At 43.3% G+C, this 26686-nt stretch overlaps 1 protein-coding gene across 4 annotated transcripts in view; it reads left to right on the top strand.

Moving 5' to 3' along the window:
* LOC147029374 (triple functional domain protein-like) overlaps positions 1 to 26686 on the top strand; it is a 497357-nt gene that overhangs the window by 311794 nt on the left and 158877 nt on the right. For all 4 annotated transcript variants that reach the window (XM_085872379.1, XM_085872381.1, XM_085872378.1 and 1 more), the window contains 10 exons: positions 6511 to 6625; positions 6938 to 7053; positions 14281 to 14403; positions 16425 to 16607; positions 16755 to 16882; positions 17035 to 17101; positions 20067 to 20176; positions 20348 to 20417; positions 20837 to 20926; positions 21733 to 21825. In XM_085872379.1, coding sequence (XP_085728505.1) covers positions 6511 to 6625; positions 6938 to 7053; positions 14281 to 14403; positions 16425 to 16607; positions 16755 to 16882; positions 17035 to 17101; positions 20067 to 20176; positions 20348 to 20417; positions 20837 to 20926; positions 21733 to 21825 — 1095 coding nt within the window. The remainder of the gene's footprint in view (positions 1 to 6510; positions 6626 to 6937; positions 7054 to 14280; positions 14404 to 16424; positions 16608 to 16754; positions 16883 to 17034; positions 17102 to 20066; positions 20177 to 20347; positions 20418 to 20836; positions 20927 to 21732; positions 21826 to 26686) is intronic.

Genomic DNA, 26686 nt, shown 5'->3' with positions numbered 1-26686 from the left:
GACCAGACCAGGTAGTGCAGCAGATTATCCTCTCCATTGAGGTAATTGATGAGTCGGCTGGGTGGTTTTGGTGCACCGATTTAATCATGCGTTGGTAATTTTTCTGAGATGAACTCAGTTTTTGAGAAACTTCGAATTAAAATCTTTACTACATGAGCTCCTGAAACCAAATTTATCCCGCAATCTCTGATATCCAGTCCAAATCGTTGCGGCACAAGCACACCCGAGGTTTATAGTGGTTGAAGAAAGGTAAAGGTTAAAATTGCTGCCTGCACCATGACGACCGACGAAGATGTGGGAGTCTGGGGAGTCTGTCGGTTGCCTGTTGATTTTGTCTGGACAGATGGCTCCCTGTCACAAACGGGGTCAATCCATTTCAGAATTCTTTTTTGAGGATGTAAAGGGGTGTTCACAAAGAAGTTACTTCACTCGAAATCCAAAATTTTGGGCTGGCACCAGGGATTATTCATATTGATCAAATATTTGGAAACATGACGTGAGTGAGTGTTTGAGTGTGACTCACAATCCATGGGATGTGGCTGTGGCTGTGGCAAGTCACGTGATCAACAGCTGCTCCACTTCTTGACGCCAACTAGTTCACTACCTGCCTCCTTACCCAACTGAAATATTTCATTTTCACACTAAAACTTTACGACAGATCGAAATTATTGGAAATTATTATGGACTACGAACTACAGATTATCTGTGTGAACGTGGCTTAATAAGGCTCATGGAGGAGCTTTCAAATATATCGTTTTCAGAACAAGGACATCAGGATGACATCGGTGTACTTTACATGAATGACATGGACAATATGACATTACAATATAATGGATGGATCAACGCTGCACATGGGATTTGAATCTGGTGTCCAGCATCGTGAGTTAATTGCCCAGACATTGCTGAGCGCTGATATTTGGGCCGCATTGCACAGGTGACCACATAAACTGATTACGCATTTTATTGTAACAATATTTATTTTAACATTATTTTGATTGAAAATTTTATTTTAAAGAGGGGTAATAGAGGAGTGGTGTGATCAGCTGCGGTTTAACGCACGCGCATGCAGCACCCGTGGGCCCCAGGCAGAGGCGGCGTGAGGGCCATGCAATCCATGCAAATGCATATGGTGCCTAAGACGACTGATCATGGTTCACAATCTTTTGAGGCGGAGCTCCCGAAGGTGAGGTCTCACTTTCCCGATAAAAAAAACACATTGACTTGTGAATGGTGATAAACACCGCAAAAGGACCGCTCCATCTCAAGGAAAGAAAACAGTCACTTAATGAATTGATAAAAAAAAACTGGACAAAACAATTACAAAATTATGGGGTGAGCTAATTAATTAGTCGAGAAAGCAAGTGGAATAATAACTACATTCAATGTACACAAATCCAACAATAATCACAACAAAACTTTGTTTCATTCCTCATGTTAATACATATCGATATTGTTTAGCAAATCCACATGACAATTAATGTACAATCACAAAACAACCACTCGTTAGTAAATGCAATAACCCGTGTGCATGGTGGAACGTTGTGGTTTTTAAAATCAGAAATGTGTCACAAAGCACCTGTGCCAAGGATGAAATAAAATTACCCCAGCGGTGCTGAAAAGCAGAAACTAACTCAACAAGAAAAGGGTTGAAAATCACCCAACATTAACTTTTTCATTACACAAACGGCAGAACCAGAAAAGGGTCTTCGGTCCAGCACATCTGGAGTGTGTTTCATTACCAATCAGCTTGCCTTCGCTTGCTAAGCCAGATGTTCCTTATCAACGGTTTCATGGGACTGCTTAGTTCAGTGATTAAGCCGCTTGGCAAGCACTCTCCAAAAAACGTTTCGCTCTTCCATGAGTCTCATCTATGTCCACACAAAAAAAAAAATAGGAAAATAAAAACTTGGTAACTGAACACACCCGTGCAAGTGCTGTGCATGTATCATTAGCATTTACCATTAATCCTTTGGAGCACTCGACAAGTGGCTTAAGCACTCAAGCAAGCACTGCCTTGAAATGGTTGAAAAGGAACAGCAGGCTTCGCAAGTGATAGCAAGCTGATTGGTAATGGAACACCTTAACATGGCTTCATTTTTTTTTTCCAAGGTGGGGAAAGGCAACAAAACATGAAAAAAATCCTCTGGATTTTTTGTGGTCGAGTCGAAAGCAACAGAGGCTCAGTGAATGTGAAAATAACATGGTGTTCTCCTTTTTGGGGGTTGGGGGGTGGGTGAAAATAACATTGAGTCTTTTTTGGGGGGGTGGGGGGGTGAAAATAACAAGGAGTCTTCTTTTTTGGGCCTTAACATGATTTTTGTGCCCAGAGCCACAAAACATTCTGGGCGTGATCGCTCACTTGGTGCTTCTCATTGAGCTGCTAAGTCTTGGACGGATCCTCAAGAGCATTGGCTCTTAACCTGGGGGGGGGGGCGTGATTAATTTCCAGAGGGGGCGCGAGCCCAGAGAAAAAAGTAGGAATTTCTCCAATTATTTTTATACGCCCGATATATATATATATATATATATATATATATATATATATATATATATATATATATATATATATATATATATATATATATATATATATTGGGGCGTATTATGTGATATCGGTTGTCTGCCCGTCCATCTGTCCGTCCGTCTGTCCGTCCGTCCGTTCCTGTCCGCACTCTAACTCCCAAAGTTTTCAACTTTCACGTTTCATATTTGGCACATAGGTACAGACTGTGGAGACGGTGTGTCGCGACAAACGTTCGTCATCTAAAGTGGTTGCCATGGCAACCAGAATGCTGTTTTCCATGTAGTAGCACAATTCTGTATATACCTTCTTGTTCAGGCGTATATTGTGCTCACTTGAGCTCTTGTTGGAATTCTCTTCACAAGTGTTTGCATAATATAATGATGAACATAAAAAAACAAAAGTATCACCTTTAATAATTTTCGTTTTCTATTCGCAACTTGGCCGACCATTATCTGCATTAAAATTAATTTAAAAATTTAACATTTATTTAAATTTGATATTAAAATTATTTTTAATTTTTAAAATTTTAAGATTTTATTTTAATTTTAATGTTAAAACATTTTTTTCACAGATTTGCAGTACCCATTTAAAACTAAATCATTCGTAATGAGTGCAAAAAGCGGAAGTATCTTGACGAATATGTTCGATTTGGATTTGTGTCCCTCCAAAAGTGTGACACACAGGTACCCCAGTGCGTAATATGCCACAAGATTGAACAATGATGTCGTGTGGCCCACACGCTTGGAACGCCACTTGAAGACAATGCATCCTGCTCTAGCTGCCAAACCCAAGGCATTCTTCAAAACAAAAAGGCAGTCCTTGAAGCAAGGTAAGATGGACAGCAGTGGAGCATTTCGGCAACAGACTTCAAAGGTTGTAGAGGCTTCCTATGAGATTGCCATGTTGATTGCAAAGAGCAAAAAGAGCCATAACATCGGAGAGACTCATAAAAGCAAGTGTAATGCGTGCAGCAGAGCTCGTTCTGGGGAAAGATAGAGCAAACAAGCATTCTCAAATCTCTCTATCAAACGATACCGTCAAGGGAAGGATCAATGAAATGTCTCAAGACATCAAAGATCAAGTTCTCGACCAAGTAAGACCAACTCCTGTATTTGCCATCCAGTTGGACGAAACGACTGATGTTGCTCAGTGTTCTCAGCTACTGATGTATGCTCGTTTCGTGTCAGGCAATAGTGTCAAAGAGGAAATGCTCTTCTGCCATCCCATGGAAAGTTATACAACAGCAACAGATATTTTTCAAGTGGTGTCAAACTTCTTCCAGGAAAACCAACTTTCGTGGGACTCGCTGGTAGGAGTGTGTACTGATGGAGCTCTGGCCATGCTTGGTTTGCAATCTGGTTTCATAACAAGAGTGAAAAAAGTCCATCTGCTATAGGTATGCACTGCATCCTTCATTGTGAAGCCTGAGCATCCAGAACTCTCCCTGCTGAAATGAGGAATGTCATGAACCTGGCTGTCAAGGTAGTCAACTTCATCAAAGCTGGAGCCTTAAACAGTCGTCCCTTCAAACAGCTGTGTGTGGATATGGATTCTGAACTTCAAGCCTTGCTTTTGCACACAAACGTACGATGGCTTTCGAAGGGAAACATGCTTGGATGGCTTTATGAACTACAACAAGAAGTGGCAACATTTCTAGATTCGCAGCAGAAAGCAGGTCTCCATGACAAGTTCTAGTCTGAAGGATTTTTACTATCTCTAGCTTACCTGGTGGACATCTTCGAAGCCATCAACCTCAAATGCCAAGGGAAAAACATCAACATAATCATGCACCATGACGTCATTCGAGCCTTCATGGCCAAACTCGACCTCTGGAAATGTCGAATTCAGGATGGAAACACAGCCAGTTTTGCTAACTTGGATTCTGCTCTCATTCACAGTTACCTTGATTCGGAGTTAAAAAAAACAAATAATTACTCATCTGACTGAATTGAAAGCAGAATTCATCAGATACTTTCCAGATATAGATGAGAAGCGTGAAACCTGGAAATTCATTGGGAACCCATTTCAATGTGAAGTTGCTGATATTTGAGACGAAGTGTAAGAGGAGTTTCTTGAGTTAAAGTTCAACTCCTCGGCTGAAGAAGACTTCAAAAAACTGGATCTGGAGACGTTCTGGGTCACGTTCCTTCCTGTTTACACTTTGATCTCACATCAAGCTCTTCGGATTCTGACAATGTTTGGATCAACGTATCTTTGTGAATCTGCATTTTCCACGCTCGTTGCTGTCAAGACCAAGTACAGAAACAAGCCGAACGTTGAAGGAGACCTGCGTTGTGCTCTCTCTGGCATTCGACCACGCATTCAAGATCTGGTAGCGAAAAAGCAATATCAAGTATCTCATGAAATGTCATCATTAAATATGCTGTGTATATGAGTGTTGTTTATGCAGAATTCTTTGTTCAATAAAAAGACTAAAAACATGCATTTTTTTCAGTTTTTCCTTTTAATTCAGGAGAAATTTTTAATCACTTGGTTGAAGATGTGAGGGGAGGGGGGGGGGAGGAGGCGTGGAGGCAAGGACCAACTACTAGAGGGGGCGTAGTGGTAAAAAGGTGAAGAACCACTGCTCAAGAGGGTCTGGAATTTTTACAAGCTGTATTCTGGGGCACAGCCAGCAGGGGACACTGCATCTCAGAACATGCTTTCCTTTGGATGAAAATATAAAGCCAGCTGTCCTGTCTGCGTTTTTTTTGGTTGTGGAAGTTAATATCTCATCGTATCTTTCTAAAAGAGGAGAACATTGAGCTCTCGCACTTTGGTTAAATTCCCTGCTTAAGGTTAGCTGTATAATTATCACTACATACAGTAGGTGGGTCCTGCGAGGAAAGTGCAGAGGGAGTGCGCTTCCCTTTTGAGCTGTTTAATATTGGTTTGATTCCCGAACCCGACTATGAACAGTCGGATGGGTGCTTTGCATACACTCACCTCGATGTGTTCTAGCCTGGGATTAAATGCAGACAAGGTGATTCATCAATATGTTTGCCATCCTTTGGATGGACGTTAAACGGGGCATCCCGAATGTGGACATGAAATAGCCCACGGTGTCCTTCACAAAGAATAGATGAGTTATCTCTGGCACCCTAAACAGATTACAAATGCCTGCCCCAACTGGCACAGGGCATTGCATCAGCGACACAACCCCTCCCTCAGCCAATTATGTTACCCTGCAACCTTGTGCTGCATATGAATGAAGGAGGTGCCTCGCAGGCAGTTTGTTGTATCATTTAGTGCGTCGTCCATCTGAGGAGCATTACACTAGGGGCCTATCTGCTGTTATTAGTTTATGGACTTTCAAGATCTCACAGTGTCTTTCATGAAGTGTCGGCTCAGAGATATTGCTGGCACGCAGGCCTAATTCCAAATTCCTGTACTGACTCCCATTAATGAAAGGCAAAGCCACCCAAGCCAATCCATGCCGTGAGACTGCTTTGGCAGCACTGAACCTGCCTTCAGGCAGAGCACAAGTGACGCACAGTTGGTGCTAGCACTGAGTTGTTGATATGGTTCAAACATTCGAGAGCCAAATGCTCTTATTCTGTTCCTGAATTGACCTGTGCTATTTGCGGTTGTGGTTCACAACTGGTTTACAACTTCATGACATGAACATTTAATGATGGATCAGCAAAGTGTGTCGCTGAAGATAAAATGGAAATCATTAATGCAAGAACAAAATGGTTGGCATGTCCATCGTGAGAGATGAGAAGGTGCTGACCTTTCTGGCTTCACCCTTCACTTGCTTCGACGAAGGGTAAAGCCTGAAACGTCAACACCTTTTCATCTTTGATGGTGGATAAATCAACCATTTCGTTCATGTTTCTATTCTCTTGTGCCACCACACAGACCGCTAGTTGTGTGCTTGAATTAGCAACTGCATAAAATGTTTAAAGTTTGATTTCAAGAAATCAGATTAAAGTTGTGGATTTGTATTCAATTATCTCACAATCTAAAAATACTTGTTGTTTCAGGCTTGCACGCTGGCACGTCGCAACGCAGAGGTCTTTCTAAAGTACATCCATCGAAACAATGTCAGTATGCCCTGCATGACCAGCCACACCAGGGGGGCAGAGCAGCAGGTCAAAAGTATGCACAACCTCCATCTTATCTTTCACCTATTTTTGGAATTTGGAAGAGAATGAGTTTAAAATTGTGTTTAAAATTGTGTGGCAATGTGTAGAAAGTTGTCTGCAAATAAGATGAACCTGATGGATTGGTTCATTAACTGCAGATTGAATTGGAATATTAATCTTCGAGTCTCAAAATCAAAACTCTCGAGTCGAAGACCCTTCAGCTATTTCATCGAGTGTGAACACTGTGGTGGAATCACCAGGTGCTGTGTCACCTGAGCCGATAACCATATCCCATGACTGGCTGATTACCATGTCTTTCCCACAGCCATACTTAGTGAGTTGCTCCAAAGAGAGAACAGAGTGCTACACTTCTGGACCATGAGAAAAAAGCGCTTGGACCAGTGTCAGCAGTACGTGGTCTTTGAACGCAGCGCCAAGCAGGTGAGGGCCTTACCTCATTTCTGGTGCACCTCGACACCTGAAACATTGGAATTTTGTGATCAAATTTATTTGCCAATAACTTTTTTTTGCAGTCTTCTTTTTGGTCTTTATGCAGATTAACTTTCTCTGGCCCAAGGCTTAATTATTATTATTATTTTTTTTTATGCAGCTTGCCCTTTACAAAGTAAAAGGCCATTCTCAGTGAAGGCTACACAAGGAAAGTTTAAGCTAAGGAACATAATAAATTTGCCAACATTCCTCTTAAATTGCAGGAAAGTTAAAGGATGAGGGAAAGTATGACAATGGCAAGGAGTTCCAGAATAGAGCAGCACTAGGAAAGAAGGTGGAGGAGTATGAAACTGTGTTGACCCAGGGATAGACCCAGTATAAGGGTGTGAAGAAGTTACAAAATGTGTGGAAGGTCTGAAGGTCTGCTTAAGGGGAACAAGGGAGGAGAAACCTTCAGAGCACCTTCCATGATAGCTCTGTAGAAGAGACTTGATGGAGCTACAGAATGCCATGCGGAAAGGGGTTCCAATGATGATGCCAAACCATGCCCTACCATATTAACAGCAAACTGCTGGACCCTGTTGAGAAATGGATGACAATCAGGTGCACCAGCCCAGACATGGGAACAATTTCCCAAAAGAGGCTGTTTCGTGGCCTTGTATAAATATAAGAGAGTTACCGGAGGGTGGTATCATTGTGAATGGCATCGACAGCCGATGCTTTTGGTGGCACCTTTTGCGACACCAAAAATATACTTCTCCCAACTGAGGTGGGGACAGATATTAAGCCCCAGCAGACGTAACTCAGGCAGTTCCTGAAACGGAGAATAATCCATTGACAACGTTGGAAAACACGTAAATCTTGTTTGTGATACGGACATAAACTGTCTTCTTCACATTGAAGGATACAAGTCAATCCTTTCCCCAGTTTATCACATTCTCGAAATCTTGACAAAGAGTGGTACTCGCTTTGGCACGAGATGAAGCAGACACGATGCCAGGATAAGTTGTGTACAGTGTAGAATAATCAACAGAAATGCCGAGCCTTGAAAGAATGCAGTGTCTGGCAGGTCATTGAGGAACTACAAGAACAGCATAGGGCTGAAAACAGAACCTTGAGGAACGCCTACATTGACGCTGTGTGTGAGTGATGATTGTCTCTCATGCACCACTGAAATTATTTGGTGGTCGGTAAGAAATGCATCGATAATGGCAAGCATTTGTACGTCGACACCATATGACTCCAGCTTGTGAAAAAAACCTCTGTGCCAAACTTTATCGAAAGTCTTGAATATGTCAAGAGCAGCTAGCCTGGCTTCATGGTGATCCAAAGTCCAATTGATGTGCTCAGTAGTGAGGGATAAAAGATAATCAGTCGACCGAGAATATCTAAAACCATACTGCACATCAGTTAGATGATCATTATCTTCCAGGTAACCCATAAGTTGATTATTAACCGAAGATTCAAAGACCTTATTCATGATGGGGATCTAGGCTAATTGCATGGTACTGACCAGGATCAGACTTGTCCCCAGGACCTTTCTACACTGGAACAACAGATGCTAGTTTCCAACAAGATGGGGATGCAGACTTCAACAGACACAGATTGTATAATTTTGAAAGAACAGAAGACAGCTCAGCAGAACACATCATTCAGGACAATCGTGAGAATTTCAGGACAATCAGAACTAGTGGCTTTTGAGACCTCAAGCCCCTGAATGATCTTGGTCACTTTCTAGGGTGTAATATTAACAGTAAAAACATCAGAGTTATTCTGGCAGGAACAACCAGGCAAAGGATGTCCCTGATTTAGACCGGGAGCCCGTGGGGCTTAGCTCAACTGAAGAGGGGAACAATTGTCATCCTCATGGTAAGATGCCAGATGATATTCTCACCTCAGAACTCTGCGTCTGCCAGGACACTGCTGCTGGGTTGACATTATGTGGTCAATATCCGTATCGCATAATCGGCGCTAGCTCAACCTGGCAGCGGAACGGCCCCAAGTAGGTTTCTGATATTATTTGTATAGCTTGTAACACGGTATAAACAATGACAGACGATTTCGCCGCTGGAATACCGGTGACAGACGCTAATTAGATGCCGCGAAAATCACACGAGCTCAACCGAACAGCGGAATGGCTAAAACCAATGCAGAATGCTAGTAAGGGGTCCCCTGAGTACAAAAGGAGCACTGTCAGACTACTTTGTTGCTGGGCCACCCAGGACAGACGCTCCCTAATTCGGGTCCCTTTGGTTGCGCTCGCTCAACCAAACAGCGGAACGGCTAAAACCAACGCAGAATGGTAGTACCAGGTCCCCTGAGTACAAAAGGAGCACTGACAGACAACTTGGTTGCTGGGCCCCCAGGAAAGACGCTCCCTAGTTTGGGTTCCCTTTGGTTGCGCTAGCTTAACCGAACTGCGAAACGGCTAAAACCAACTCAGAATGGTAGTACCAGGTCCCCTCATTAGGTCGCCCGCAGTCGACCTGAAGTACTCGGTTGAATTCGGTCATACGACGAGTTTTCTACGTCTGTTTTTAGACGACTGTGTCTGCGATTGGACAGTCGAAGTGACGTCATGGAATCACCACGAGGCGACCAATAGGTCATCCAGGGATGTAGTCGGAACTGAAGACGATTTACGAGTCAGACCGGAAACCGGAAGTGGAAAACAAAATTGAAATAAACGATGAAAAAAATGTTTTCAGCTAAATTTTCTCTTCTCCTTGCCAGGGAGCAGTCTACTGTGTGTGTAAACCATGTTTGGAGTGATTGTAAAACTATAAATCAGCGAAAATCGCGTCCAAAGCACACAAATGATCTGGCACCCGACTTCGCTCGTGGAGTCGGGTACCAGATCAGCATACAAATACTTGACATGTCAGTTTCGTTTTCCACTTCCGGTTTCCGGTCTGACTCATAAATCGTCTATTCGCCATAGGAATTGGATTCGGTCTGACTCGTAAATCGTCAATTCGCCGTAGCATTCGCCGCGTATATAGTAGGGCCTAGGCATATATCATGTAGTTGCCGAAGCATAGTGCTTGTCTACATGCAACTCGCGAACCAAAAAGTTAATCCTGTTGCATGCAGTAATGGATACTTCTCTTGCCGACGATTCGCAAAGTTCGCAGCTCAGCCGCGAAGTGGTAGGCCACACAATCTCGCAGAACAGAACCGCCGAGCGCTGAAGCGTAGAGCGCAGAAAAATCTTCTGTCGTCGGTTGCAACACTCACTACTGAGTTCCAAACTGCCTCTGGAAGCAACATCAGCACACACTGTTCGTCGAGAGCTTCATTAAATGGGTTTCCATGGCCGAGCAACCGCACACACGCCTAAGATCACCATGCACAATGCCAAGCATTGGCTGGAGTGGTGTAAAGCTCACCGCCATTGGACTCTGGAGCAGTGGAAACACGTTCTCTGGAGTGATGAATCACGCTTCACCATCTGGCAGTCTGACGGACGAATCTGGGTTTGGCAGATGCCAGGAGAACGTTGCCTGCCCAAATGCATAGTGCCAACTATAAAGTTTGGTGGAGGAGGAATAATGGTCTGGGGCTGTTTTTCATGGTTTGGGCTTGGCCCCTTAGTTCTAGTGAAGGGAAATCTTAACTCCACAGCATATAATGACATTCTAGATGACTCTGTGCTTCCAACTTTGTGGCAACAGTTTGGGGAAGGCCCTTTCCTGTTTCAGCATGACAATGCCCCCGTGCACAAAGCGAGGTCCATACAGAAATGGTTTATTGAGATAGGTGTGGAAAAACTTGACTGGCCTGCATAGAGCCCTGACCTCAACCCCATCGAACACCTTTGGGATGAATTGGAACACCGACTGCGAGCCAGACCTAATCACCCAACATCGGTGCCTGACTTCACGAATGCTCTTGTGGCCTAATCGAAGCAAATCCCCGCAGCAATGTCCCAACATCGAGTGGAAAGCCTTTCCAGAAGAGTGGAGGCTGTTATAGCACCAAAGGTGGGGACCAACTCCATATTAATGCCCATGATTTTGGAATGAGAAGTTGGACGAACAGGTGTCCACATACTTTTGGCCATGTCGTGTATATACACACACACACACACACACACACACACACACACACACACACACACACACACACACACACACACACACACACACACACACACACACACACACACACACACACACACACACACACACACACACATATATATATATATATATATATATATATATATATATATGTATATATACATATATGGATGTCTCAGGATTGAAAGACATGTTCCAAATGTTTGACCAGTTTGTGATTTTTGTCAAGATCTGAGGAGCGGGAAGAGGCCGCTGCCTATCTGTCAGAAGGATGAGAGATGTCACGGCAGAGAGTGAAGTCCTCAGCAAGGAGAGAAAGAGGATTTTACAGAGTCAGTGAGATCATTGATTAAGAATATGAATAATAGGAGGCTTAGAACAGTGCCTGAGGGTACTCCAGCCTTGACAGGGAGAGGAGAAGAAAGGGTTCCGTTGAGAGCTACACGTTGTCTACAAGAGGAGAGGAAGTCAGTCATCCAAGATTGGAGTTGGCCTTGGATTGCATAGGCAGGCATTTTGGAGAGAATGGCATGATGTCAGACTGTATCGAAAGCTCGAGATACGTCCAGAGAGATGGCCCTAATCTCTTGTCCGATATTGAGCGCCTCCATCCATAATTGAGAGTGGAAGCAGCACATCCAAGGTCCAGTGACCAGGTCTGAATCCGAATTGATGATCTAAGATTCGGCTGTTGGAGATGGGAATGATTTTATGTCAACTGCGACAATGGATTCCATGACCTTGCTGATGATTGAAAGTGAGCAAATTGGTGTGTAGTTAAAGGCCCAGTCACACCTTGACGTTTTAGCCAGCAATGGCAATGTATTAAAATGTATGTAAAACGCTGGCTTACGTTGAACTTTTGATGTTTTTTTTTAAAGATTCGGACGTATTCATAACGACTTGGACTTATGCATAACGTATTAGTAACGGACACAGAACGTTTCATTGTGTTTTAGATAACTTATACCAACGAATGCTGAACCTGTTGTCGGCCTTCACAACCTCTGCCCAACGATAGTCTAACTTTGGCATAGCGCGTTGCACGTATCGCCGACGATGACGTGGCGTAGGTTATGAAAAGGCTAAAGCACAACGATTCAAATCATAACCGCCGCAGAAATGGAAGTGTCAACATCGCAGTCACACCTTGGCGATCTTGCCAGCGTATGCTGACCTCTGAAAAATGCGTCTAAAACGTTGGCGCACGTAGAATACGGTATGGGTAAGTTTGGTATGCGTGAATAGAACGCTAAAGTATGCTATCATACGTCGTAGTAAGTGGAGTACGTCTTGTAATTTTAAACATGTTGAAAATTTTACGACGTACTTGCCATATGACACACGCTCCGCATGCGATGGGAATAAGTTGTACGCACGATATGCGATCGTTGACACACATCGACACACGTTACTTGTAAGGTGCTCATAAGTCGAAACACGTCAAGGTAATGGTTAGCGTCAGTGTTCCAGACTCCCGGTTTTTTTTTTTCTTCGGTATGACGGTGTTCAGTGTACAGTGCGGTTATGATTTAAATCGTTGAGTGGCAGCCTATTAATTATATTATATTATAACCGCACTAGAAATTGAAGTGTCAAAATCACCATCATACTGAAGGAAGGAAGAAAAAAATAATAATAAAACCAGGAAGTCTGGAACACTGACGCTAACCATTACCTTGATGTGTTTCGACTTATGAGCACCTTACAAGTAACGTGTGTCGATGTGTGTCACCGATCGCGTAACGTGAGTACAACACGTTAATCATAGGTTAGAAATAAGTTTCGGGTACGCTAAACATTACCTCGACGTGTTTCGACTTATGAGTAACTTACAAGTAACGTGTGTCGACGTGTGTCAACGATCGCATAAGGTGCCTACAACTTATGGCCAGCGTACGTGTGAGTCATACGCTGGCGTACGTCATAAAATTTCAAGCATGCTAAAATTTGAGGACAACCACAAAGTACTACGACGTATGGCAGTGTTTTTCAGCGTGCTCTTAATGTTATCAAAATTTACCCATCACGTATTCGACGTGTGCCAGCGTTTTAGACAAATTTTTCATAAGTCGGCATACGCTGGCTAAATCGTCAAGGTGTGACAGGGCCTTTACTCCACAAACGTGGGAATTTCATTATAAGAGAATGATACAAGGCATTTGTTCTGTCGTAGTGATGAAAAATTTAACATTGTTGATATGTCGAGCATTGACATTCACAGTTTTCAAAATGACGATATTGAAACTGTTGTACAGACATTTTTCAACAAGAACAACAGAAAAGTTTAAACCTGTTCATCAAGAACGAGAGATCCAGCTGAGTGTAATGGGGAGAACAATGGATAGTGTCACCACCACGATTCTGTTTATGTCTCCTTGTGAGACTGAGATAGGATAGGGTAAATCTCCTCTGTACTCCCTCCAGAGAGCATTGCTGGAAGAGAGTGCTCGGGCACCAAACGGGAGCAGCGTACTCAAGGATGGGTCAAACAGGGGCAGCGTACTCAAGGATGGGTCAAACGGGGTAGCGTACTCAAGGATGGGTCAAGCGGGTCAGCGTGCTCAAGGATGGGTCAAATGGGGGCAGCATGCTCAAGGATGGATCAAACGGGGGCAGCGTACTCAAAAATGGATCAAACGGGGGCAGCGTGCCCAAGTATGGATCAAACGAAGGCAGCGTACTCAAGGATGGGTCAAACGGGGGCAGCGTACTCAAGGATGGGTCAAACGGGGGCAGCGTACTCAAGGATGGATCAAATGATAGCCCAATTACGTTTACCAAGTGTGCGACTGTCTTTACAATTGAAAAGCCTTGTAATCAACGCAACCATTTTTGATGTTTCTTAAACAAATGTGTTGACATGTAGCTTCCAGTTGAGATCCCTAGAAATGAACAAACCCAGATATTTATAATGGTCAGTAATTTCAATATTTGTGTGCCAGTATAATGGTTTATTCCAAAACCATGACATTGCTGTTCACTGCATCTCGTGTGATGCACAGAGGATTACAAGAGCTTATAAAATACCATTGTGAAACAAACTTGCACCTGAAGTTTGCTTCCACGGAGTGTGAATTAAAAGCAATGATGGTGTTGATGTGTCTTCACTGTGAATATTTTTGTTTTGTTTGAGGCTTTGGAGTGGATACAAGACACTGGTGAGGCTTACTTGTCATCTCACGCAACCATCAGCGAGGACGAAGAGGATTTACAAACGTTTCTCCGCAAACATGATGACTTTACTTTATCTGCCAAGGTGAGAGGTGCGTGCGTGCACGTACGTACGTGTGTGAATGTGTGTGCATACGCTTTGAAGCGTGTGGTTAAATTAACTGCAAATCCTGTAGAAGCGCCTCCCAACCTCACCTTAACCCCCCCCTCATGCGCATTCCTTTTCTCTTCATCTGAACACCTCCCAGCATATATGCCCGTGCCCCCACCCCCCCCCTTCCTCTTGCCTTTTCTTTTTAAACCTCTCCCAAGAGGATTGCAAACATAGGATGCAGTCTCTGACCATCTCTCTTGCACTACCACTACTACGACTACTTCTTTGATGTTTCCAATTATTCCCACCTTGTGAAGTCGGCTGGGGAGTCTTTGACTCAATTATTTTATGAACCGGCTGACGAGGCCTGGCATTTGACTGAAGCTGTCAAGATTTTTGAATTTGGCCAGAGTGCTGGAGATAACTCGTTTCAACTTCGCTAAGGACACTGTGGACGTTAAAGATGGGGTTTCGCTAAAGATACAGCTCGCTTCCACTTCAACGTTTACCAACTAATGCCAATGGATGGGACATCCAACTTAACATCCACCTGAGGGACAGCGCACTTAGTGAGGCAATGCCCTGCCTTTGTAGCACCAATCAGACGGTTTATAATTGGTTTGGGAATCAAACCCAGACTAGACAGCTCAATGATAAGTTTGCTTGCTACCTGTGCACTTGCTACTTTCTCTCTTGCAGAAAGGAATTAAAATTTATTCGCCTTCACATGAGACAATATATCTACATCGGTCCCTTTGCTTTCTCAACTCGAAATATGATTCAAACATTAAATGAAATGCAAATTATTTTCATATTTATTTTGAGAACCATCAGTTCAAAATGTTTATCACTGAACAAGCTTATTTCTTTTGGGATCACTTTTCAAAGTTACTTTAGTTTATTTACCTAATCCTGTGTCACTTCTGTTTTTTTCTTTCCCGATGATTATCGCTTTTCTCCCAGTCCAAGTCCCCTTGACTTTTAACCCCTGAACCCTGATCCTCTCTGTCAAAATCAGTCATTCTCATCCCCCCCCCCCCCGACTCCGCTCTGACCCACCCACCTCTGTCCCTTTCCAACCCTACGTTAACCCTCGCCCCTATCACTTCTCTCTTGCTCTGACGAAGGGTTAACACCCAAAATGCCAGCTTCTCCGAGCTTCCCACGACGGTTAGCATGACTCGACTCCATTGATGTCCTGTTTATTTCAGTCATTGTTATTTGGATAATTTTCTACTTTTAGACAATGAAACGGGAGATTTTTTTTCGAGCATATGCATGATTCCTTCACGCCTTCACACGGTCCTTTGAGATATACAACCAATTTATTTTGAAAGCTTAAATTCCACAATGATGCACTGAGATTGCAACCCGGATTATCCCCATCGACCTCCATCTGGTTTATTTTCTTTTTCCCCCCAAATAATCAACTGTATTTGATTGCCGGAGCTGTGAAACGGTCGCAACAGCTGCAGAACAAGTTGCTTTAAACTTGTAGGGCGGGGGGTGGCGGGGGGTGGGGGGGGTTTAACTTTCAGCTCGCAGAACGAGCACTCCCTTTTTCCACGTTATTGTGATTTTATTCCCACACTCCCTCACCTCTTTCCATTTGTTAGTTGTCGATTGGTTTGGTGCTTTTCTGTTTCATTCCTACTCTCCTCTTCCTCTTCTTGCTATGTTTCATTCAACTTGTGTTACCACCATGTGTCCTTCTCCCCTCCCCTTGATCCCAGTCTCACTTCAACTATGCTGTTGGTGTTTCCCTTTCTCCATTTTGTTCCCTTCCATTCTACTATAGCTCTTCCATGAGCCTCAATCATGAATACAAAAAATAAGAATAATGATAAAAAAAGAGTCAAACAGAAATCTTCAATTAATAAGTCTGTACCCAATTGCTCTGCATCGATGCATGATTCAGCAGACAGTGTGATAGTGGGATTCCGCTGAAGTGCCGAGGTTCATTGATTGCTTTCAACTTTTGGTGTTGTCCGATTATTCACATTGTCTGACAGCAAACCAAGGAGCGGGTGAAACTGCTGATCCAACTTGCGGACAACTTTGTGGAGAAGGGCCACGCACATGCTGGTGAGATCAAGAAATGGGTGACCGCAGTGGACAAGCGGTACCGGGACTTTGCCATGGGCATGGCAAAGTACCGCAATGCACTTGAGAGAGCTCTTGGCATCTCATCGGAGGTCAGAGTGCATTCCTTGTTTGGCCCATCACGCTCGTCACATCGTTTTACTTTTCTCGTTTTACTTTTCACGTCAAAATTTTAAGCACTTCCTCCACACGCTTAGTGCTTTCAACCTCACAGCTGAGTTCGTCACCTGTGTGAGTAGAAAGATCGCGAACTGCAGCTGGACACTATTCCAGCAAGTCTGACTGAACATGAGGTGAAGCTGCGAGATGTGAACAACCATGCTGATGACATTAATGAAGAGAAGCGAAAGTCAGCACGCCGCAAGGAGTAAGCATGCATCTCTCACTACTTCCAAGCAATTCCGCACATCTTTCCTTGCGCCAAACAGCGTTTCTCAAATTGAAACCATTTATTTCCTTTTGCAAGAAAGTTTGATAAGGGATTGTAATGTTGTTTCTCAGACTTTGTTTGTATTTCAGGTTCATCATGGCAGAGCTGCTGCAGACAGAGAAAGCATACGTTCGCGATTTGCATGAATGCCTGGAAGTAAGAGAACCACACTGGCACGTGCTCTTTGGCCAACTAGAGTGAAGAAGGTTTATCGTTTATTATTTTCACGTTTTTTGCACCAAGCATAAGACATCAAGTGAAGGATCAAAGTTAGTGTGGTGGACGTTTTGGTGTAGAACATGTAAAAATAACAGTTTGGTGCTGAAATATTGGGCAATTAAATTGTGTACTGTGAGAAAGGTGCACAGGAAGTGACGTAAACACTGGTAATACAATTCTGGGTTGAATCAAGATGGGTGGTGAAGATTCGTCACATGTGCTAAGGAACTGGGAAGTGTTATTTAGTTCCTTGTGTAGGACATCAGATCAGCTGATGTACACAGGAGATTATTTGGTGACTCATGTCTTTAAATGTTTAAATGGTGCACAGAGTTTAAAGAATGGTGATGAATTTCTTATTCTTCTTCTGGTTCTTCTTCTTCTTCTTCTTCTTCTTCTTCTTCTTCTTCTTCTTCTTCTTCTTCTTCTTCTTCTTCTTCTTCTTCTTCTTCTTCTTCTTCTTCTTCTTCTTCTTCTTCTTCTTCTTCTTCTTCTTCTTCTTCTTCTTCTTCTTCTTCTTCTTGTTCTTCTTCTTCTTCTTCTTCTTCTTGTTCTTGTTCTTGTTGTTGTTGTTGTTGTTGTTGTTGTTCTTCTTCTTCTTCTTCTTGTTCTTGCTGTTGTTCTTCATGTTGTTGTTGTTCTTCTTCTTATTCTTCTTGTTCTTGTTCTTGTTCTTCTTCTTCTCGTTCTTCTTGTTGTTTTAGTTCTTCTTGTTTTTTCTTTTTTTTCTTGTTCTTCTTGCTCTTGGTCTTGTTGTTCTTCTTGTTCTTGTTCTTATTCTTGTTCTTCTCCTCCTTCTTCTTCTCTTTCTTCTCCTTCTCCTCCTTCTTTCTCCTTCTCCTTCTCCTTCTTGTTCTTCTTGTTCTCCTCCTCGAGGTAGCACCACTGGCTGAGAGCATAGCCATGCTGCTGAATTGAATTGCTGAACGATCTTGAGCATTCACAAAGGCCTCCAACTATATTCACTCAAGCAAACCTCTTATTGCAAAGCTAATTTAGGAGAATTGCCAGATAGCAATGTGTTTTTGCATAAGAATTGAATGTCATTGTTATAAATGTGGAAACAATCATTCATTGTCCTTTCAATTTGAAGAAGTCTATAATGCAAAACGTTTACCAAACGTTCTCACGTTTGAGCAAAAGGCAACTTGTGTAACCATTAAAAAATAGGACCACCTGTCATGAAGCTCACCTGGATCAAGAGCAAGTCAATCAAACCCCCTGCAGACCCCCTGAGACCCTGATGTTTTGTTAATTGCCATGAACAAACATGTTCTTATGTTGTGATGAAGGTACATTATGGGTGATGAAGGTTGTGGTCAAGTTTCATTGAAGTTGTGTGTAGTTTCAGAGAAGAGAGCAAAATACCTATTGGGGGGGGGGGGAGGGCTCCAACCCACCCTCACCCTGATATCCTCTAGACCCTGATTTTTTGTTTGTTTTTGAACATGAACAAACTTTGGTACATCATGGGCAATGAAGGTTGTGGTCATTTCATCAAAATCATGTGTGTAGTTTCAGAGAAGAGAGCAAACACCTATTTTGAGGGGTCAAAACCCTCCCTCCCCACCATGTCGACCCCCATAATGAGTGCAAATTTTGATGCGGTCGATAAACTTTCATTCGTCATGGGTGATGAAGGTTGTGGTCAAGTTTCATCGAAATTGTGTGTGTAGTTTTGGAGGAGACAGCAAATGCCTATTTTGGGAGGTCACCCCCCCCCCTTGTAGACCCACTTAATGACCGCAGATTTTGATATGCTCAATACACCTTCGTTAGGCATCAGATGTAAAGCTTGTGGCCAAGTTTCATCAAAATCATGTGTTTAGTTCAAGCGATAATGACTGAAGTGTTTACGGACTGACAGTGACTCACTCACCGACGGACACTGCTCGATCGCATAAGCTCACTTGACTGAAGTCCAGGTGAGCTAAAAAGAGTTCCACGAATACTAGCAGGGGGGAAGGAGATGATTTATTGAAGTAGATTGGGACATTTGAAGACAGCTGGATCTATTGTTTCACATAAGAGTTAAAACGAGCCAGCAGAATGAGCTGAACCGTTTTTTTTATAGTCCATGTCAATCTTTTATGACTCTTGTGTATGTCATTGTTAATCTGTTTACTGTTACTATCTTAATCGGGCAATAAGTTTAGGTTCAGTGGGGAATTCTGATTCTGATGTACCATTCTCTCTTACTGAGCGCAGGTGATGCCGAAATAGTTTCGTGACAATGGTTACACTGGGTGGACAGGAATTTGCAACTTGTTCATGGTGCCCGATGATAGCTCGCCTACTCTTCACGAAGGACACCGTGGATCTTTGACATCCACCAACTAATGTCGGCAGACGGGACTCCCGTTTAACGTCTCTATGAGGGACCGCACACACGTTGACGAATCACCCTGTCTATGAAACACCGGGATGACAGTTTATAGCTGGGCCGAGATCCAAACCCAGGCGAGACAGCTTTGAGGCGAGTTGCGTACCTCTAAAGCTCGGCCATCCTGCCAACCCCAGAGAAGAGCACACCTTTTATTTTTATTGTCGACCCAAAATATCACCTGATCATGTCGCAAAGATAAATGATTGTATTGGAAAGAACAGCAAGTGACCCTTCCTCCACGTATTTAACATTTGGGAATTTAAGTTAATTTTGAGAATTTTATTTTGCCCATCCATGAGAAGGATGTGCCGAGAGATGTATCTGCAGGCACAAACGTAAGGCTCTTTGCGATTGACATTGATTTACATATAGGTGTGGAGAATTGAGGACGATAGGTTCAGGTGCATATTCGTGTTTGGGGATCAAAAGAACAAAATTGTACATTTCTTTCTTCATCCCAACACGAGCGACTCATTTGATGATGTGATACGTCCCTGTGGCGGAATGTCTTTGCAGATTTATTTATGGGAAATGTCAAGCGGCGTTGAGGAAATTCCACCTGGTATTTTCAACAAGGAAGATATTGTGTTTGGCAATATGCAGGAACTACACGAGTTCCACAACAAGTACGTGGCGAATACGCTCCACCCAAGATTGCATTGTGCATTCTCGGTCAACCGCAGCACTCGAGCCTTTAGGAATCGTTCAGGAGAATTCATTTAATCAGATTGCTGTGATTTTAGACACAACTTTACTCTGATGAGCACATTTGATACCTGTGTTTGATCCGCGTGCAGCATCTTCTTGAAAGAGCTGGAGAAGTATGAGCAGCTGCCCGAGGATGTTGGGCATTGCTTTGTGACGTGGGTGAGTGTGATCTTTGGTTGAGTCGGTGGAGCTTTGGCATTGGTTGTCGTTGTGGTACACTTGTTTACTTTACAGTGAGTACATTGGGAGACAATGGCCAAAGAAGACATAAGTGACAATCTACATTTGAGTTACCGTGGTAACGTGAGCAGACTACAGACAAATCAGGATAGAATTTGGGGTTTCAACCTGGCTTCTCGGTATCCAAAGCAATTAGCCAGATAGGTTTGCCAAACAGTACAATTGTTGTAAAATCCTTTCCCATCCTTCATTTTATATAAAGTCTTTATCTGAAAACATTTTATATTATTTTACGGCTGAAGATCTCTACCTTATTAACCTGTCTCCTATTCCGACCCCCCACCCTGCCCTCACCACACCCTCCTTGTCACCCCTGCCGCCACCACACCGTTTTGCAGGCTGACAAGTTTCAGATGTATGTTTCTTACTGCAAGAACAAGCCAGACTCCACACAGCTCATTATGGAACATGCTGGCACCTTCTTTGACGTGAGAAAATGGTGTTCCAGAATGGCCAGTCTGTCTGCTCTATGGTATCTCTGTTTATGATGCTCAACTTCTGCTCTTCTATTACCCAACCACCTTCCCTCAAACTTCTGCCCTTCCTTGCATTGAGCTTTTTGGAGCCCATTTCATTTTAGTTTACGTTTTGCTGCCTTCACAGCCGAAGGCGCCGGAGGCATTATGTTTTCAGGTCGTTTGTCCCTCCGTGTGTGCACGTCTTCGTTGCTTAGATTTTCTTTACCGCAATAACTTGTGAACCATTGAAGGAATTCCAAACAAACTTGGCAAAACATGAACTGCAACACAAAGACAAACTGATTGGATTTTGTGTTAAAAAGGTCAAACTTGTGTTAATCATGTGACATCTAATTGAAAATCTTTGTTACCACAATAACTTGTGAACCACAGAAGTGATTTCAACCAAACTTAGCACAAGTATGGACTGCGATACAAAGATGACCTGATTAAATTTTGGGTTTTTGGTTCATGTGTCCTTTGAAAATAATTTTGCAGATCATAACTAAAGTTAGAAGCATCTGATATCTCTCTTCTACTTTTCTCTCTTGCACTGTTTCTCATGTGACCTTTAGTTGAGATCAAACATGGGTTGACATCTTACGCAGACAGAGGCACATCCATTGACGCATTCACATGAAATTCTATTTTATAATCATTAAAATGCTTCAAGCATGTCGGTGATGTTTGCGAAGTGGCAGGATGGTAGCGTTACTTCGCAGGTGGTGAAGTTGTTCAGGGTATCTTTTAACCAGATGTTTTCATGTGCCTCTCAGGAGATTCAGCAGAGGCACGGCTTGGCTAATTCCATTTCATCCTACCTCATTAAGCCTGTACAGAGGATCACAAAGTACCAGCTTCTTCTGAAGGTATCTGTGACTGTCCCCTTTGAAGCCAATTTTTGCATTGCTTGGTTTTCTCAAAGGATGCAAGAACCACAAATACAACCAACACAATTATTTTTTTTTAACACGAAAGGCTCAAATTTGTCTGATGTTTTAGCCACAGAGAAGACTTTGTGGATTTTTTGTTGGTGTTGTGTTCTTGTATGGTGTAGAAATGTGTGCATTGTCATGTGGTGGAAACATTTTACCAAGGCTACATGGACAAAATGACCCCTTTCTGCATTATATTCTCCCATGTCAGTGTAACTTATTACCCCATGCACGCGGAGCAAAAAGCGGGGTTAAGCAATTGGTTGATGTTTGTCCGTCTCTCCATCTGTCTGCCCAAAAACGTCAGTTTATGATCGAGGAACAACTTAATTTTGATTGAATACTGTTGGAGCCTGCTATTCATGGGGGATACGTTTGTGGAAAATGCCACGAATGATAAATCCGTGACTGCCGGGGCATTCTTTCAATGGAAAAGGGGGGATGATAGGTTCCCAGTGGTTTTAGATTCATGATGGAAAAATAAAAAATCCCGGAAAAACGACGAACACCTGTGAATATGCCCGCAAAAAACACCCAAAAAAATAAACGCGAACACGCTCTCACAAACATGAATAAAAACTGTGAATCACACACAAGCATTTAAAGGCCATTTCCCCTGCGAAAGTGGGGGCTAGCCTTGCGGGCCCCATGACAATCTTCTCCACTTTACCCTATTTTCTGCATCTCCCCTTCTTAATCCCCTTGCCCACATTTCTTCTTCCACCACCTTTAGCCAAGTTTTTCTCGGTCTTCCGCGTCCTCGACTTCCGACTACACTCATTTCCAACACTCATCTCACCCAGTCACTTTCATCCTTCCTCAACACATGACCCAACCATCTCCACCTGCTTCTCTTCACAACATCCATCACAGACTCTATTCCCATCTTCTTCCTCTCTCTCAACGATACTCCACACATCCACCAAACCATTCGCATTTCCACCCTTTCCAGCCTTTGTTGCTGCTCTATGTTCATTACTCATGTCTCACTCCCATAAATCATCGTACACCTCACACATGTAGCATACACCTTTCCCTTCAGCTTCAACGACACTCCCCTCTTCGTCAGCACGCCTCTCAGTTCCCGAAACTTCTTCCATGCACATCTCACTCTAACAACCGTCGAAGAGTCTGATCCACCTTCTCCATTCAGCATGTCTCCGAGATAGCAAAATGTTTTCACACCTTCCAGCTTCACACTATCTCCAAGATCCAACTCCTTCATCTGCAGCTCCCTCTACGCACACCTTACACTTGAATGTAGCTGCCACACTGGTTAGGCCTAGATCACATTTGCCACGGCGGCCGTGGGGTTTCCAAAATCTACGGCCACTCGTAATTATACGGTGGCCGCAGTATTTCCACGGTCACACAATGTAGCAGTCACATATGTTTTTATTTTTCGGAGAGCCGCACGGCGTATTTAGGCCTAAGTCACATTTGCCACGGCGGCCGTGGGGTCTCCAAATTCTACGGCCACTAGCAATTATATGGTGGCCGCAGTATTTCCACGGTCACACAATGTAGCAGTCACATATGTTTTTATTTTTCGGGGAGCCGCACGGCGTATTTATAAATTGTGGAGACCGAAAATGTGGGGTTGCCGTACGGTCTTTGATTTGATGTCGCACGGTGACCTTAAGGGGGCCCTGCGGCGGCCATAGCATTTTCAAGGCAGACGCAAGGTAGCCTCAAGGTGCCCACAAGGCGACCGCAGGGGGGCCCTAAGGCGAACGTGCGGCCAGACAGACGGTAACGAATGGGTTAATTATTTTATTTTTTTACCAGTGTTTTTTTCGGCTTGTCGAATTGCTACGGCGAACGTTGAAATTAAAAAAAGTTATAACCCCGCGTTATAATTCCACGGCGACCTTACGGCCTGTAAAATATAGCCATATGGCGTAGGGCCACCCTGAGGCCACCTCAGAAACTCTGCGGGCCACCGCACGTTTCTTTCAATTCAGAGGGCGTTCGGCTGCCGTATCCTCGCCGTAGAGCAAATGTGACTTAGGCCTTAATGACCCTCTCACACCACTACATTTTCGATGAACCCATTCAGCACACATTGTACACTGAATGGAGTTCACTCCGACACCCTTCCTGCACACAGCACACGGCCACTTCCCAGTCCTTTCCACCTCACCACATGCTTTACCACTTGCCATCACCTTCGCCTTTCCGATATTCACCTTCAAACCTTTTGCCTCCATACATTCCTTCCACTTGTTCATCTTCTCCTTCAGTTCATCCATACTCTCTGCAATCAACACCAGATCATCTGCATACAGCAGCTCCCATGGTAAACCCTCCTTTACCCTCCGAGCCAGCACCTCCATCACAACTACAAATAGAAGTGGACTTAGTACCGACCCCTGGTGCACTCCTACCTTCACTTCAAACTCACCACTGTTCCCGTCCTTCGTCCTCACAGCTGTGCGTGCTCTCTCGTACATTGCCTTCACTACTCTGATCAACCATTCCTCCACTCCTAACTTCCTCAATGCCCATGTCATAACTTCGCGTGGAACTCTATCGAATGCTTTCTCCAGATCAACAAACCCAAAAAACAACTTCTTCCTCTTCTCCATGTATTTTTCCTGCATCTGCCTCACCATAAAAATTGCATCTGTCGTTCCTCTTCCTGGCATAAATCCAAACTGCATTTCGTCAATCTTTACCTTCTTCCTTATCCTCTTCTCCAACACCCTTTCCAATACCTTCATTCCATGCTCAAACAACTTTATTGCTCCATAGGAGCCACAGTCCAGAGGGTCACCTTTCCCCTTGTACAGAGGGACGAGGGAACTCAGTTCCCAATCCACTGGAATGCGGCCTTCTTTCACCACCAGATTACAGGTCTCTGTCACTCTCTTCACACCCCAACTTCCCGCTGCCTTCAACATATCTCCCATAACTCCCGTCGGCCCTCCTGCTTTTCTACTCTTCATTGCTCTTATAGCTTCCTCAACTTCCTTCTCAGTTATCTTCTCTGCTGGTCCTAAAACTGGGTTACTCTCGATGTTGCTATCCCATTCATTTTCTGCATTCAACAGCTTTTCCATATATCTCTTCCATCTTCCTTTAATTCCATCTGAGTCCACAACGATTTGTCTCACTTCATCCTTCAAGCAACTCACCCCCATCACATCAAACCTCTCTCTCGCTATCTGCTTTGCAATCCTGAATACCACTCTCTGACCCTCTTCGGAATCCAAGCGTTCTCTGAACATTTTCCTATAGTCCTCCTGCGCCTTTGCTATCTCTTTCTTTGCAGCCTTCTTGGCTACCTTATATTATAACTTTCATGCGCTGCCTCTTCTTCCACCGTACCCTTCGCCTTTTGCCATTCCTTGAACTTCTTCCTCTTTTCTTCAATCGTCTTTCCAACTTCATCACCCCACCACCATGTTTCCGAGTGCCTCGGTGGTCCTTTTGTCCATCCACATACCTCACCAACGGCTCCCAATAGACTATCTTTCATTGACATCCAACCACTTTCAAGCTCAACCACATCATCCTTAACCATACTCAGCCTCTCTCTTAATGCTTCCTTCACTGTCACCTCTTTCAACCTCCACACCTTCATCCTCGGTTGGTACTTCACCCTCTGAATTCTCCTCGCACCTTTCACCCTTATATCGCAGACAACCAAGTGGTGCTGTGAAACAGTCTCCTCCCCTGGGATCACCTTTGTGTCCCGGAGGTTTCCCCTATCTCGCCGACGCACCATCAGGTAGTCAATGGTTGTCATTGATCCACCTGACGTGTCGGTAATAAGCTTATTATCCGCTTTCTGGAATTGAGTATTTCAAACCAAATTGGTTTGAGTGTTACAAATTGAGTATTAGTGTGAATGCGCCTGCAAAAACCATGAAAACATGAAAAAAAAACAATGAATACACTCGTGAAAAAAATGTCAAGAAAACCTGCGAATATGCTTGTAAAAAAACCATGAAAACATGAAAAAACAGTGAATACAATCATGCATTTTGCGTTTTTTTCATGTAATGAGTGAGTACACTTGTGAAATAATGTCCAAAAAAAAAGAAACCGCGAAAACATGATAAAACGGTGAATACACTTGTGAAAAAATGTACAAAAAAACCCTCGAATACATGAAAAAAATGGTGAATACACTCGTGAAAAAATGTCAAAAAACCCCGCGAATACGCCCTCAAAAAACCGTGATATCATGATAAAACCGGTGAATACACTCATGTAAAAATGCAGAAGAAAAACCCGCCAATACGCCCGCAAAAAACTACGAAATCAGGAAAAAACGGTGAATACAGTCGTGAAAAAATGTCCAAAAAAAAACAAAAACGTGAATATTCCCACAAAAAACTGTGAAATCATGAAAAAACGGTGAATACACTCGTGAAGAAATGCGAAAAAACGTAAATATGCTCGCCAACCCCCCCCCCCCCCCAAAAAAAACTGTGAATACGCCCACAAAAAAACTACGAAATCATGAAAAAACGGTCAATACAGTCATGAAAAAATGTCAAAAAAAAAGTGAATATGCCCGCAAAAAACTGTGAAAACAAGAAAAAATGGTCAATACTCTCGTGAAAAAAACACCATGAAAACAAGAAAAAACGGTGAATACTCTCGTGAAAAAAACCCACGAATACACCCGCAAAAAACGTGAAATCATGAAAAAAAAATGGTGAATACACTCGTGAAAAAAATGCGATAAAAACGCACATACACCTGCAAAAAAAACAAACCATGAATGTGCCCACAAAAACCCCAAAAACATGAAAAAACAGTGAATACACTCATGAAAATGTTT

This window comes from Eptatretus burgeri, chromosome 3, assembly GCF_056783735.1.
Source record: "Eptatretus burgeri isolate ZD-2024b chromosome 3, Ebu_testis_v1, whole genome shotgun sequence".
Taxonomy (NCBI): domain Eukaryota; kingdom Metazoa; phylum Chordata; class Myxini; order Myxiniformes; family Myxinidae; genus Eptatretus; species Eptatretus burgeri.
Note: the sequence above shows the minus strand (reverse complement) of the source record. Positions and strands in the feature narration are given on the sequence as shown.